Genomic DNA, 16745 nt, shown 5'->3' with positions numbered 1-16745 from the left:
CACACACACACACACACACACACACACACACACACACACACACACACACCCTTGTACTTGCATCAAACTGAGGACTTTGAATCGACGTCTACTCATTTTTGTGACTGCATTTATGCCTAACCCAGAAATTTTTTCCCTAAAACTAACCATTACTGGTCTATTCCTAACCTGAACCAAAACTTCGCACCATACCTCTAAACCTATCAGAGCGCAGTAGAGCTACAAAAAAACGTGAGGACTGGGAAAATGTCCTCACTTCCCAAAAAATGACCTCACTTTTTTGGTTAAAACATATTATGGTCCTCAATCTGTAACAAAAACAAATACACACACACACTCACTCACACACACAGCATCCTCTTTCATGCACTTTCATCGTCTCCCAAAAGACTGACCAATGCAGACGTTCTCGTCATCCAGTTCGGCAGAGGCGTTGCGGAAGTATCCCAGTCTGCAGTGTTGGCAGTTCTGGCCTCTGGTGTTGTGCTTGCAGCTGACGCATGTGACGATGTTCAGGTAGTCGATGTAGCTGCAGCGATTGGAGTGGCCGTTGCACTCACAGTCTACAAGAGAGCAGACACAGTCTCATTTAGTTTTCAGACACAAGATTTTTTAATTTTCTTCAGGAAGATCTGACAAGGACAAGTGTCGCATTCTCAACGGATTGCCGAATAACAGCAGAAAAAAGGACAACGGATCTTTCAGAAACTTTTGCCTCCATATATCAGCTTAAAGAATGAATGACTGTGTGTGTTTTCTCAGGCACCTATCTCAGTCTATATTGGTTTAATAAAGACAGACCGCTCCCTATTAGTGCACTCACAGGTTTGCTGAGTCTGCTTCGATGCGCTGCACTGATTACTGAAGGGAATTCCACCACTGTGTGTGATGGTGTGTGTGTGTGTGTGTGTTGGTGTGTGCGTGCATATGTATGTGCACAGGCATGCAAGCACAGCCATGTTGACTCTGTCTGGGAATTTAATTATGTCACCGGATGAGACAAGATACAGAATCATAGCCGAGGGGGTTTGAGGTGAGAAATACAGTCGGTGTTTCCGTGCAGCACATGACATTCTGTTTGACTCCTGTGATGGAAAACTAGCTTCTCCACTCCAAAGCTGGTCAATAAAAAGGTCTACATCATAAAAATAATTGCAACATAAAGAGGCGTAAATGTAAACAAGATGCTTCTCTGTAACTCTGTCCTCTTTTCAAAGGAGGGAGTTGTTCATTTATGTGTCTAACAGTTATGGATAATTTGAATACAAAACATGTAGCAGTCAGGGGAGCAATTAAATGTGAATTGTTAAAAGGATTAGCTTTAGAATTAAAATACAACGCAGTTCAGGCCTAATCATGTATTTTATCTACCACCACCTAAGGTGTAAGTGGTGATATGACAAGGATAGCAGATACCTGCTTGTACTGTATGTAGGCTAACTAAGTAACTAAGTTCCTTAAGTTTTTTTTTGTTTTAATTTACTTCTTACTAAATCGTAATTCGATTTTTTTTGTCTTGTTATGACTTCATTTATTGTGTCAGCTCTGTGTTTTGGAGTTGTTTTTTGAGAATTATTTTTTTATGACTTGTTTTTTTTTCTTTTTTCATTTTGGTCATAAAGCTTTTTATTTATTTTTGTTCTTGCATCATTTTAGGTGTCTGACGTTCAGTTTATCTTTTTCTGAGCTCCTCTTTGCCTCCCAAAAAAATGTCTCCTCTTGGGCTTCCTACAGAGGATTTCTTTTGCATTTCCTCGCAATACTTTTTTGCAAAGACTTTACGTCACCTCACAAAAGTTGTTCATTACTGTTCTGCCTGTAGGCTTATTAAAAAAATTGGTAACCAGATATTTTAATTTGTTCAAGAATGCGAAGAAATTACAAATAGAAATGCAAATAAATGCAAAAGTATTGCAAGGTAGCACAGAACTTATGCGAAGTTGCTGCAGTCTCTGTCCTTTATTTTCCCTCAGCTCAGTCATCTGACCTGCCTCTAATTTCTCAGTATCTACGTCCTGCAGCTCATCTCCTCAGCAGTCCATTCATACTCTGGGTCTTCTCTCATTCATCCGTTCATTACTGTGCTCCAGGTCTTTCTCTGTGTCTCCTTGAGTTTCTTTCCCTCTTTTGCGTTTCTGCTGCCACAACAGCTTTTTTCGTGTTTGCGTTGTGTTTGATATAATTAATCGATTTAATTTATGTTTGAATTTTTTGGGTCCAACCTCAAAAAAGCTCAACGCTTCTTCTTCTTTACTCTGTCAGGATATTTTGAACTGGTTTTGCTCTGAATGTTTTTGGCTTCACTTCCTGCCTGCTGCCACAGGATAGGGCTGATGTTTCTGTCCATGTTTACACTGTATGTGAGTGTGTCTTGAACCAGTGGGTGGATTTTAAAGAAACTTTTAGAAAGTAATCATAGTATGTGCTGCAACTGATCGTAATGTGCCACAACTAAGCAACTTAAGCAAACACAAAAATGGCTAAAATGTATTCAGTTTTACATACATCTAGCTGAAACATATACAGAAGTAGCATATTATATCCAGCATATACTTTAAAGCTAACACATGTAGCAAGCTCTCATATCACATGAGATTAAACATAACATCATTTAATTTTAGAAGATTTCACCAAACTGGCTGTAACTCTCTCCACTTTCATCCTAAGACAATTTGTGTTTAAAACTCTAGCATGAAACATGATGCTGTTCTTTATAAGATGTTTGGCTTTTCATTTCAGTAGTGTATATTATTTGTAATTACTAAATCAGGTTAAAACTTTAGATTTACTGAGATGTATATGTATATTTTTCTCCTCTGTGCAAAAGTACAATATGTCTGTTTTTATTTACCAAGAACTGTTTGCATCAGACTTAATGCAATTACACTTTTTACAGAGTTTCAGAACTGATCACAAAATGTGAGCTAATAGGGGGAACAAAGATGAAATTGAATGAAACTGATGCTTTATTTGTCGTGTTTCTTTGACTTACTTGGTTTAGTTTTAAACAGTTAAATATGTGGTGTTGTTTCAGTTTCCATCTGCTTTGGAGTTTCATGTAAATTAGATGTGTTTGTTCAGTGCACAGCAATACAATAAATGTGGACTTCTAAAATCTTAAAACACGGGTTTGTGTTTACTCTTCACTGATGCTTTATTACTGAAATAAATCCACATTTTTTTTTGCTCAGTCCTAATTTCTTAATATTTCCACTGTTGGGAGTTTTATGTCCATAGTTTAAAATGATTCTTTCATAAAGTGGTGCACAGTCAGACGTCCTAATTAGTTTATTATTTTTTTTGTGAATTATTTCAAAAGAGTCGGATTGCAGTTTTTACTTTCCGTGTACAATAAACATCCCCCCCCGTATTTTAAACCCTAAACTAAAAAAGGATGGTGTAATAATTTGAATATTCCTCAGAGAGAGAGAGAGAGAGAGAAACGAAAGGCTCATATTAACTAATGCAACCTCTGCATTGTGCAGAGGGGGGGAGCAGCAGTTGTTGCTCCACACACACACAATTATCTTCACACTCCTCACAATTATCTTGGCTGAGGCGGGTTCCTAATTAAGGTTTTATTTAGCTTCAGAAGTTGGCTGCAGTAGTGTGCTGCAAGGCATCACTGTCCTCTAAAGAGGCGTTTACCAGCCATGTTTATGCAAATACACGTTTAAATACACATTAAAAAGCTGGAGTTTAGCTGTTTAATCAGCCATCACATTATTATTTTATTATTGTTTGGCTGATGATGCCAGCTGAAATATTAATAAGCTGGTTTAAAGGAAGCCAACACGAAGGAGAACTGTAAAGTGCCTCCCTCAGCACTGAGGGAACCATGCTAACTGTGGGGGGAGACCTGCCTAATTAAATATAAATGGACAATTACTTCACAGACTACTGAGGCAACAGGACATTGTTCCTCAAATTAGAGTTTGGAGTCAAGATGTTGCTTTATCAGAACTGATCAGCTGTGAGTTGTAAACAGTGAAAGACAGATATCAGGGCACAAGTGAAAATGTCAACAGTTACGCAGTTAAAAAATGTACACAGAAGCAACATTTAATGCAAAAATCTTACCTTAATCGTAAAGCAAACACAACCATGACAGTGTAGTGGGGGGAAAATGAACAAAATGTACAGAAAATGAACATGAAACACGATGGGAGGAATCTTTCCACAATTTTTTTTTTACCATAAAAACACCATTCAGAGTTTAGATCAAAAGCTAGAAATGGTCCTATTTACAATACTTACCTCTGAAATAGTCATGTATGACCCCAAGTAACTGTTTGACTTCGGGCTCTCCTGAGCTCAGAAGTTTCAGAAGTCCTTGAGGAATGAAGGAATCTTTGTTTATGTCTAGTTGTCATTTGACACACTACAGTTTTCTACATAAATAATAATGTTACAGAAGGTCTAACACAGGACTGGGCAATCCGCTCTCTCTTATGTTTCACTTGTTTCTCTGCTCCAACACACCTGATTTGAATGAATGGGTGATTACCAAACATCTGCAGAACTTGGAAGAGGTAATTCAGTTACTGGATCAGGTATTGAAGCAAAGAAATAAGTAAACCATTCGAGGACCAGCATTGCCCACCTAGTCTAATGGATTAGGAGGTTGGGATTTTCTAAGAAAAGGGTTTTGTTTTGTTCTATGAGCTCACAAATGCTTCCTAACTGGTTGGACTTTATTAAGATTTAACATATAACATTGTTGCTGCATTTATGTAAAAAAAATCCTGCAGCAATCCAAACAGGACAGTAAAGCCTCGCTTCAAAGGCAGTTGGAGGGATGAAATGAACTGGCAACCAGATTCAAACACCCACAGGATGCACAAACTGACAGCCTTAAATCTCACTAAATTTATGCAACCAGTTATGAATCACTGAGCTATAACATCACACTCAGAATCTACCTTTTTTATTCCTCTTTTCTCGCTCTTGTTGGTCGTCTTCCTCTTTCCTGAAAGCATGTTTGGTGTTCTCATGACCGCCTCCTTCTCTCCCCTGTTTTTCAACGATTCGATGCTCTACAAATGAGCAACAACTCAAAAATCTATTTATATTGATGCAATGCAGATTAAGTGAGACTGTTTTACTGAACTAGAAAGCAAAAAGCACAACTAGAAAGTCTGGGGCAGTGGTTCCCAAACTTTTTATCTTCTGACCCACAAAATATCCATGGCAAAAACTTATGACCACAAATATTACTGGTCTGAGGACACGAACTTTGTTAATAACCCTAAAACACAGGCTTTTTGACAATCTAAACATTTTATACACAAATATAAATACTTATTTATACTTCTTTGTGTTTTGTAATAGTTATAGGGAAAATATTACATCAGCAATTATTTTATTACCCTTTAAATTGATTTCTGGAGATTATCCAAGGTGCTTCATGACCCATAATTGGGTCCCAAGCCCAACTTTGGGAACCAAAGTGCAGTGGTTCCCAAACTTTTCAGCTTTTGACCCACAAATTAGTAGCAGACCTGTGGCCCCCAACTATTTTTGGATGATAAACATTTGTATCAGGTCAACAAAACATGGGCATAGTAACAATATTTTTATACTACATTTATCCATTTTAAATACACTAACCTCACTCCTTTGTAACAACTAAGGCAAAAATGTAAGTAATTCAGAAAATCTTTTCAGGACCCCACCTTGATATCCCCAAATTTGGGAAACACTGGTCTAGAGTATGCTAATTTTAGTATTACTGTAAAACACATCTGAAACTCATGATAGAGCAATAGATTTTGATGGGACAGGAGGGAAATGGAAATAAAATACACCATATTTAAAGAAAATACTGTACCAACATTTACATTATTTTTAAAACAGTAATAAAATTTATTTTAGGAGTATTTGTGGCATCAGATTTATCTTTCAATTTTAGAAAATCCATTTCTTATACTCTATTTTTCTTGCCTTCAGAATTCCTGAATGTCCCATATATTAAAATAAATAAGTAAAATTTAATAATAAAAAAGTAAAAATAGCACTACTATTGGTACCAGATCTAGATTTAACATTAATGCTCATGCTAACTGACAAGCAATTGTTTAGATCCAGAGATATGTTTAGATAAGTGTGGCTCTTCCGCTGTGAGCTGTCAAGCTTAATTCATGGTAGAAGTATGTCTGTTGTGCTTTTACTGCATCACAGGTAATGTGGTCTTTATAGCTACTGTAAATCCACAGGCACATTGAAACGACATAAAAACAAAATGCCTCCATTTTCCGCTTTTGTGTATCTGTGGTCACCCCCTTTCTCCGTGTGTCCAGATGAGACAGTTGTTCTGTGGCCGTGAGTGTTGTGTGTGTGCTTCTCTAAAATATGCAGAACTGAAAGGCCATAATCAGCAGTGACATGAGTAAAAGTTTATGTAATGACAAAAACAAATCTTTAAAACAGTCTCACCTTCGCTGTGCCCCCTGCTTTCAGACGATGTTGTGGATTTGTGGCCATGCTTGTTTTTCTCTGACTCATGCAGAGCTGGTATATCACAGGGAAATTGTCTTTGTGAGAATAGCCACGTTAACTCATGTGGAAATAATTTATATTGCAGGTTTTGAGATGCTTGTTTATTAAAAACAAAGAACATTTTTATTATGTTGGTCTTCTTTGTGCTCAGAGAACATTGTTGATTTGTTTCCACGAGTGAAATATACACATCCATGTGACATCTGAGGGTCTAAAATTAATCAGGTCATGGAGGCCTTGTATACACTACCATACTTTTAAATATTTATTTTTTCTTCTTATGTTTTTTCTCCATCCACACTGTTTTAACAAAAATGCCAAAGTAGGTGTGTATCCAAGGAGTGCCAGGAATGCTCTTTAAAAAAACTAGGTGTATTCACAATGAAAATCATGGTACACTTTCAGCTAGTAGCACAAACGTTTCATGTAAGTATATTGGGTACATAACCTGCAGGTACTCAGTATGTACACTGTAAGTGCAGGAAAGACAAGTTACTTCCCAATTCAGCCTGGCCCCCAATGTTATCCTGCACATGTCCACCTGGTAGGTACCAGGTATACCTACCAAGCATCATATTGGTACAAATATAAACAAAAGTACTGTTCATACTTCATACCTCTACCTAATTTTTGTAAGTTCCTCTGATCTATAGTTTCATCACTAACAAAATAAAGTATAAAATTGTTCACCTGTTCTTTCAGATTTGTGTGCATGCTCGTCTTCTCCATGTCCATGTGAGGTTGTAGATGTGTGACCATGGCTCTCATGTGTGTGTCTGTGGGACTCGTGGGGGTCTGAAATAACTAAGTTTATAGTAATACAAATGTTTCAATATTAAGTATTTAAGTGTACATTCATTTACTTGATGTTGCTATCATTAAAGTTTAAAAGCATAGCTATCACTGTATCTAAAAAATAAATACCTGTTCTTTGAGCTTTTTGGTGCGAATGCTCGCCTTCTTCATGCCTATGTGAGGTTGTAGATGTGTGACCATGACTCTCATGTGTGTGTCTGTGGGACTCATGAGGATCTGAAATTGTTGTCATTAAGTTTAAAGTAAATATTAGACAACAATACATTATACAGTGTGGTAATTACCAAGTCCAAACATGATACCTATGGGTACATACCTACATGCTACATGCATGTGAAACTTTTGAAGTAAATGTGTATTTACGTACCTACACTAAGCCTATCATGTACTAAATGGTATAAGCTTGAAAGTACCAGATCTCATATGTACCAGTAAATACCAGATACATATCCAGTAAGTACCTGGCAAGTAGCAGTTATGTGTCAGGTAAGTACAGAGTATACCAAATAAGTGCCTAAAACATGTACCATAAGTTCCATATAAATACTTCTAATTGAGTATCTAGTATGTTTCTAAATATGTACTATGAAGGTAGTTCCCTGTAAGTATCACATTAGGACCAATAGCTTAACTTTAGGTTTACAATTGGGGGTGGTTATGTTATCTGCATATTTATTTATTTGTTTGTTTATTTATTTATTATTTATTTAATTATTTATGTATTTATTTTTATTTATTATTTATCTATTTAATCGTTTTACTTCATAAAACAATTCAGGATATTTTGAGGTTAAAATACAGTACACTGTAAAAGTTTTACTGTGATTTACTCAACTTTCCCGTTTACTTTGTATTTACTCTCCATATTTTCTGTTCCATGACAGTTATTTAAAAAAAGGCGTAACCCCCCCCCCCAACCACATACATTTTTTAGGATGTATTATACAACATAGTAGACCTACCATATGTATATGACATCGTAAATTTTGAAATCATGTCAAAGTTATCTAACAACAAGAGAGTTGCAGCTGTGTACTGTAATCTGTTCATTTCTATCATGTTAAATAGGTCAAATTTTTATAGGGATCACACCCCCCCACCCCCCACCTCCAATTTTAATACTTAAAATTATACTGTTTACAAGTGATATCTGAAGCTCATTTTTGTCAGTAAGTCTGTTTTATATTTCCATCAGTACAGTTGCAATAAATAAATCTAAAAAATGTTTACCTGTCTTTTCAGCTTTGTGCGCATGCTCGTCTTCTCCATGTCCATGTGAGGTTGTAGATGTGTGACCATGACGCTCAATTGTGTGTCTGTGGGCCTCGTGAGGATCTGAAATAACTAAAAGTTTTTAACAATGCAAATGTTTCTGTTTTTAGGTGTTTTTCTGCTATTTTATCTATTTGGCAATTTCAGCACTACAGTTTCAAAGCACATACTGTAGCTATCACTACTTCTAAAAGATAAGTACCTGTTCTTTCAGTTTTGTGTGTATGCTCGTCTTCTCCATGTCCATGTGAGGTTGTAGATGTGTGACCGTGACTCTCATGTGTGTGTCTGTGGGACTCATGTGGATCTGAAATAACTGTTAAGTTTAAAGTAATACAAATATTTCAGTTTTCAGGTGTTTTTTTGCAAATTGATCTTTTTTCATTACTCTAGTTTTAAAGCACATAGTGTAGCTATCACTACATCTAAAAGATAAATACCAGTACCTGTTGTTTCAACTTTTTGGTGTGAATGCTCATCTTCATGTCCATGTGGGGCTGAGGATTTGTGGCTGTGAGTCCCATGAACATGTATCTGGGACTTATGAGGATCTGAAATAATTGTTATCATTAGGTTTATAGTAAATATTTTCATAGCAATTGTAAGGGTCAGCTTACACTTCTTATAACAAGGTTATAAGAGTAATTTATTTAGCAAGGATTTCTTTTAATGTTTGGATAAACATTTCTTTAGGGCAAGAATGAATGGACACAAAAATTCACATAGTCAGTCACCGTAACAGCTAGATTCTCTCCGGGGAATCAAAAGCTGGAAACTGTGTTGGGTTTGGCCCCTTCACGCCAACGGGGAAACCTCACAGTGTGGAAAACCACGCCTGGTTTATCCACCTTCAGAAACTCTCCAGACGGAAGTTTTATTTACAACCTGGGTTCCAGTCGAGGCCTTGTCTTCTGGTTACGGCTGACGTGGACGCAAATGAGTCAAAGAGCATGCCTTGGGGTCCCCTGTTCGACGGTCTAAAGACAGATTCTCCAGCAGCACCCTCATCTACCTGGCAGGTGACAGAACATCATCTCAAGGTAAAAGCTGGCTGTGTGTGACGTCGAGGTCTGACCAAAGCTGAGCACAGAACGCTTCGCCCTTCNGAAGGGCGAAGCGTTCTGTGCTCAGCTTTGGTCAGACCTCGACGTCACACACAGCCAGCTTTTACCTTGAGATGATGTTCTGTCACCTGCCAGGTAGATGAGGGTGCTGCTGGAGAATCTGTCTTTAGACCGTCGAACAGGGGACCCCAAGGCATGCTCTTTGACTCATTTGCGTCCACGTCAGCCGTAACCAGAAGACAAGGCCTCGACTGGAACCCAGGTTGTAAATAAAACTTCCGTCTGGAGAGTTTCTGAAGGTGGATAAACCAGGCGTGGTTTTCCACACTGTGAGGTTTCCCCGTTGGCGTGAAGGGGCCAAACCCAACACAGTTTCCAGCTTTTGATTCCCCGGAGAGAATCTAGCTGTTACGGTGACTGACTATGTGAATTTTTGTGTCCATTCATTCTTGCCCTAAAGAAATGTTTATCCAAACATTAAAAGAGATCCTTGCTAAATAAATTACTCTTATAACCTTGTTATAAGAAGTGTAAGCTGACCCTTACACAATACATTATACAGCCTGTTCAATACCAGATACAAACAAACTGCTGTACTTACAGGCTATATATGAACACACCAGCTGTGTATGTAAGTACAGCTACATACAAATATCAGGTATGTTTCAAAGTTTGCTGCTTGAAAATATCAGAAACAGATCTCAAAGTTACCTGGTATGTGCCTAATTATGTACCTGGTAATGTACTCCTATAGGTACCTGATAAATATCCTAAAAATACAGTTCCAGGTCTGTACCCAGCATGTACCACCAAGGCATAAATTCCAGGTATGTGCCGTTATACAGTATGTACCTTGTAATACAGGGTTACAGGCCCTCATAATACAATCTAGTCCACATAGGTTACTTGTTAGTATCAGATGTGAACCCTGTAGGTCCAAGTACGTACTGAGGGTGTATTTTATATTGCCACCAATATTTATGTAAAATTATACAGTTTACACATGATATCAAGGTTTTGTTAGTAAATCTGTTTTATACTTCCATCACTAATGTTGCAATAAAAACATATAAAAATGTTTACCTGTTCTTTCAGCTTTGTGTGTATGCTCATCTTCTCCATGTCCATGTGAGGTTGTAGATGTGTGACCATGACTCTCATGTGTGTGTCTGTGGGACTTGTGAGGATCTGAAATGACTAAAAGTTTTTAACAACACAAATGTTTCTGTTTTTAGATGTTTTTTTATTTCTATTTTTTTTGTAAATGATTTTTTTGGGTAATAATATAATTATAGTTTAAAAATAACATACTGTAGCTATCACTACATCTAAAAGATAAGTACCTGTTCTTTCAGCGTTGTGTGTATGCTCATCTTCTCCATGTCCATGTGAGGTTGTAGATGTGTGACCGTGACTCTCATGTGTGTGTCTGTGGGACTCGTGGGGATCTGAAACAACTATTAAGTTTACAGTAATACAAATATTTCAGTTTTCAGGTGTTTTTCTGCAAATTGATCTATTTTCTATTTTCATTAGTCTAGTTTTAAAGCACATAGTGTAGCTATCACTACATACAAAAAATACCTGCTGTTTCAACTTTTTGGTGTGAATGCTTGTCTTCTTCATGTCCATGTGGGGCTGAGGATTTGTGGCTGTGAGTCCCATGAACATGTATCTGGGACTCATAAGGATCTGAAATTATTGTTATCATTAGGTTTATAGTAAATATTTTGATAGCAGTACATTATTCAGCCAGTTCTGTACCAGATACAAACAAAATACTGTAATTACAGGCTAAAAACACATGAACTTCCAAGGTGTGTGTGTAAGTACACAAATATCAGGTATGTTTCAAAGTTTGCTGCTTGAAAATATCAGATAAAGATCTTAAAGGTATAAGGTACCTGGTATGTGCCTAATTATACCTGGTAAATACCAGATATATAATGAGTAATGACCATGTCTGTAAATTGCAAATACTATGTATGTATCCAATAAGTACCAGATACATACCTGATAAGTACCTGGTAAGTGTCCCATGGGTTCCAGATTCTTATTCTTACTAGGTACCCAGTATGTTCTACAATGTACTCCTACAGGTACCTGATATAGAACCTATAAATACAGCAGGTCTGTACCCAGTAAATACCACCGAGGTATAAGGTCCAGGTATGTGCCACTTACGTGTACCTTGTAATACAGGGTTACAGACCCTCATAATATAATCTAGTCCACATAAGTTTCTAATATGAATGGAAATGTTTCAGTTTTTTTGGCATTTTTTTTTTGTAAATTTATCTATTCGGCAATAACATAATTACTGTTTTAAAGAACATACTGTAGCTATCACTACTTCTAAAAGATAAGTACCTGTTCTTTCAGTTTTGTGTGCATGCTCGTCTTCTCCATGTCCATGTGAGGTTGTAGATGTGTGACCATGGCTCTCATGTGTGTGTCTGTAGGACTTGTGAGGATCTGAAATAACTATTAAGTTTATAGTAATACAAATCAGTTTTCAGGTGTTTTTCTGCAAATTGATCTATTTTCATTACTCTAGTTTTAAAGCACATACTGTAGCCATCACTACATCTAAAAGATAAATACCTGTTGTTTCAACTTTTTGGTGTGAATGCTCATCTTCATGTCCATGTGGAGCTGAGGATTTGTGGCTGTGAGTCCCATGAACATGTATGTGGGACTTATGAGGATCTGAAATAATTGTCATTAGGTTTACAATTGTGATATAGATAGCAGTACATTACACAGCACGTTAATTACAGATACAAACATAATACTTACAGACTATGTACATAAGAACTTACAAGGTATGCATGTATGTACATTTGGATATCAGGTATGTTTCAAAGTTTGCTGCTTGGAAGTACCAGATACAGAACCTATAGTTTTCAGGCATATACCTGGTGTGTGTCTAATTATGTACCCAGTAAATACCAGATATACTGTATACCCTGTAATGACTGCCTGTAAATTGCAAATACCATGTTCATATCAGATAAGAACCAAGTACATACCTGATAAGTACCATGTAAGTTTCCCATAGGTTCCAGATTCTTATTCTTACTCGGTACCCAGTATGTTCAAAAATGTACTTCTATGTATCTGATATGTACCCTAAAAATACTGTACCAGGCCTGTACCCAGTAAGTACCACCAAGGTTTAAGGTCCAGGTATGTGGCTCTAGGTTCTGGGTATATACCTTAATTCAGGGTTACAAGTGCCCTCATAATACACTCTAGTCCACATAGGTTTCTTGTAAGAACCACATTAAGACCCTGTAGGTCCCAAATATGTAACAAGGTGTATTATTGCTTCCAATATTTGTATAAAATTATACAGTTTGCTGATGATATCTGGGTTTTGTTAGTGAAGCCTACTTCACACTCCCTCTGAAATGCCAAAATCAGCTTGGATTGTCGCAGTTTCATGACGAAACTTTACGTCACCCTGTTCTCAGTGTTGACTCGGCCGCCCCTTTTGTCACAACCCACCGGCAGAACTTTTATCCCCCCTTCCTCCACTAAAGAACTTATTGTGTGATTAGTCAGAGGCTTGTGGGAGTGTTGATGAAAATGCTCAGACACTGCATTTTGCTTCAACCACTCGCTTCCAAAAAAAGAAAAAAAAACACACACAAAAGCAAAAACAAACAAAACAAAACAACAACAACAACAAAAAAAAATTAAAAAAAGAAGTTGACTGTTGTAGGTACCAGGAAGAAGACATTTATAAAGATGGTCAAACAGCCAAAAAGGCATGGATGGAGTTAAAACAGTTGTGCATGTAGGAACTGGGACAGATTTGTGCACAAATAGCATCTCTGACTTTTTTTTTTCGGCATTGTAGACTCCAGCGAGAAGAAACCTCATGCAGTGCTGCAGCGGGAGGGGTTTCCCAGGAGCCCGGCGCAGTGTGTCGGGGGCTATGAAAGGTGTGTGCGAAAACCAATGCCGACCACGCATTGCCTGGTCGGCTTCAGAAGGAGCACATTCAGGCTCTAAGTCTGCTTTATATTTCATCACTAGAGTTACAATAATTAAATCTGAGAAATGTTTACCTGTCCTTTCAGCTTTGTGCGCATGCTCGTCTTCTCCATGTCCATGTGAGGTCGTGGATGTGTGACCATGACTCTCATGTGTGTGTCTGTGGGCCTCGTGAGGATCTGAAATAACTAGTAAGTTTTTAATAATGCAAATGTTTCATTTTTCAGGTGTTTTTCTGCAATTTGATCTATTTTCTAATTTCATTACTCTAGTTTTGAATCACACCGCTATCACCACATCCAAAAGATAAATACCTGTTCTTTCAACTTTTTGATGTGACTGCTTGTTGTCTTCATGTCCATGTGGGGCTGAGGATTTGTGCCCATGAGTCCCATGAACATGGGCGTGGGACTCCTGTGGCTCTAAAATACCTGTTACATTTAAATGAACTCAAACCTGTTAGTTGTTTAGAAGCTGTAAATATACAGCGGTAAAATAAGTATTAAACATGTCAACATTTTTCTCAGTAAATATATTACTAGAGGTGCTAATGACATGAAATTTTCACCAGATGTTGGTAACAACCCAAGTGATCCATACATACAAAGAAATCAAACCATAAATGTCCAGAAATGAAGTTATTTGTAATAATGTGGAATGGCACAGGGAAAAAGTATTGAACACACTTACTGAAATTTATCTAATACTTTGTACAAAAGCCTTTGTTGTCAATGACAGCTTCAAGACACCTCCTGTATGGAGAAACTAGTGGCATGCATTGCTCAGGTGTGATTTTGGCCCATTCTTCCACAAACAGTCTTCAAATCTTGAAGGTTTCGTGGACCTCTTCTATGAACTCTGATCTTTAGTTCTTTCCATAGATTTTCTGTTGGATTCAGGTCAGGTGATTGGCTGGGCCATTCCAGCAGCTTTAGTTTCTTTCTCTGAAACCAACTGAGAGTTTCCTTGACTTTGTGTTTGGGCTCATTGTCTTGCTGAAATGTCCAGYCACGTTTCATCTTCATCATCCTGGTAGATGGAAGCAGATTTTTATCAAGAATGTCTCTGTACATTTTTCCACTCATCCCTCGCAATTATTTGAAGTTTGCCAGTAACATACGCTGAAAAACAGCCCCACACCATGATGTTCCCACCTCCAAACTTCACTGTTGGTATGGTGWTTTTGGGCTGATGTGCAGTGCCATTTGACCTCCAAACATGATGTGTATTCTGGCATCCAAACAGTTCAATGTTGGTCTCATCTGACCAGACTATATTCTCCCAGTATTACACAGGCTTGTCTAAATGTTGTGCAGCAAACTTTAAAGGAGCTTCAACATGCTGTTTCTTCAGCAGTGGAGTCTTGCGTGGTGAGCGTGCATACAGGCCATGGTGGTTCAGTGCATTACTTATTGTTTTCTTTGAAACAAACGTACCTGCTAATTCCAGGTCTTTCTGAAGCTCTCCACAAGTGGTCCTTGGCTCTTGGACAACTCTTCTGATAATTCTTTTCACTCCTCTGTCAGAAATCTTGTGAGGAGCACCTGGTCGTGGTCGGTTTATGGTGAAATAATGTTCTTTCCACTTCTGAATTATGGTCCCAACAGTGCTCACTGGAACCTTCAGAAGTTTAGACATTCTTCTGTAACCGATGCCATCATTATGCTTTGCAACAATAAGGTTGTGAAGGTCTTGAGAGAGCTCTTTACTTTTACCCATCATCAGATGGTTCTTGTGTGATACCTGGCCATCATTTGGGACTGAACCAGCTGATATTAACTTACACTGACAAGGGGCAGGCTTGCTTTCTAATTACTGAGAGAGTTCAGCTGGTGTCTTGGCTTTCCATGCCTTTTTACACCTCCCTTTCTTCATGTGTTCAATACTTTTTCCCTGTGCCATTACACATTATTACAAATAACTTCATTTCTGGACATTTATGGTTTGATTTCTTTGTATGTATGGATCACTTGGGTTGTTACCGACATCTGGTGAAAATTTCATGTCATTAGCACCTCTAGTAATATATTTACTGAGAAAAATGGTGACGTGTTCAATACTTATTTTACCCGCTGTAACTACTCTAAAGTTTAAAGAACATAGCTACCTCTACATTTGAAAGATAATACCTGTTCCTTCAGCTTTGTGTGTCCACTCTTCTCCATGTGAGGTTGTAGAAGTGTGTCTGGGAGTTTCATACACTAGTCTGTGAGACCTGTGAGAATCTGAAATAGATTTTTACAGGTGAACATTTGATCAAATATTTTCTTTTGAATTCTTTCAGTGTTTAGAGCTTTTTCTTTTTATTTATCTGCTCTACATAACCATAATTAAAGAGTAAAGGACAGAACTACGTTAGTATTTATACCTGTCTTTTCATGCTCGTCTGTTTCATGTCCATGTGATGATCTAGATTTGTGGCCGTGAGCCTCGTGAACATTTCTATGAGGCTCGTTCGAATCTGAAATATTCAACAGGTTTAAACTGATATAAATATCTGCTTGAAAAAAAAGTTGTTTTTTTTGAGAGGTGAGGCACGTTTATCTACTTAATGCTTCTATTTCTAGAGTTTACTAGTCTTTTCAGATTCTGTGTGTCTGTCTTCTCTGTGTCCATGAGAACTTGTTGTTTCCTGGCCTTGTCCAGAAAACATGACTGACAAAGTTCTCAACTTAGGATTAACTATTGTAGAGTATGTAGGAAATATAAACCGGCTTTTAATACCTGTATTTAGAATAAGACATTTTGGTTTTACTGGATTAAAAAATACCGGGGAAGGTGATTTTTGAAATACTGACGTCATAGTCTGAAAACTTGATTCCTATTTTATTTACTTTTTACAGCCTCAATAGAAATTTTATTTAATGTATTTGTTAATCATTACTTTTATGATACATTGCTACCTCTACACAAATTATTTACCTTTCCTGTCTGTCTCTTTCTCTACATGTTCTTCTTCTCCATGAGGAGTCCTGTGTTCATGTTCCTCTGAGATATGATGACCTGACATCCCAAAGTAGTCATTATTCCATCCATCCATCCATCCATCCATCCATCCATCCATCCATCCATCCATCCATCCATCCATCCATC

At 37.5% G+C, this 16745-nt stretch overlaps 2 protein-coding genes across 6 annotated transcripts in view; both read right to left on the bottom strand.

Annotated features, from left to right (window-relative positions):
- ntng2b (netrin g2b) overlaps positions 1-16745 on the bottom strand; it is a gene marked incomplete in the record, with an annotated part of 110943 nt that overhangs the window by 12640 nt on the left and 81558 nt on the right. Inside the window, 1 exon segment of the mRNA XM_014006575.1 lies at positions 396-563. Coding sequence (XP_013862029.1) covers positions 396-563 — 168 coding nt within the window.
- Positions 4252-15858, bottom strand: LOC106516288 (uncharacterized). 5 transcript variants are annotated; one of them, XM_014006572.1, is made up of 15 exons: positions 13967-14207; positions 13727-13840; positions 12255-12359; positions 12021-12134; positions 11235-11342; positions 10994-11107; positions 10734-10847; positions 9033-9137; positions 8789-8902; positions 8545-8658; positions 7423-7530; positions 7189-7302; positions 6436-6510; positions 4923-5036; positions 4252-4332 (listed from the first exon to the last, which is right to left on the bottom strand). In XM_014006572.1, exons 1-15 carry the CDS (start codon positions 14051-14053, stop codon positions 4324-4326), a joined length of 1509 nt encoding a protein of 502 aa, XP_013862026.1. In that variant the 5' UTR covers positions 14054-14207; the 3' UTR covers positions 4252-4323. The 5 variants fall into 5 exon arrangements, with proteins under 5 accessions (XP_013862026.1, XP_013862024.1, XP_013862025.1 ...); XM_014006570.1 differs by adding an exon at positions 15782-15858 and having other exon boundaries at positions 4276-5036; positions 13967-14108; XM_014006571.1 differs by having other exon boundaries at positions 4276-5036; positions 8545-8649.

Source organism: Austrofundulus limnaeus, unplaced genomic scaffold (genome assembly GCF_001266775.1).
Source record: "Austrofundulus limnaeus strain Quisiro unplaced genomic scaffold, Austrofundulus_limnaeus-1.0 Scaffold36, whole genome shotgun sequence".
Classification (NCBI taxonomy): Eukaryota; Metazoa; Chordata; class Actinopteri; order Cyprinodontiformes; family Rivulidae; genus Austrofundulus; species Austrofundulus limnaeus.
The sequence above is the reverse complement of the archived record's forward strand: the minus strand, read 5'-3'. Positions and strand labels throughout refer to the sequence as shown.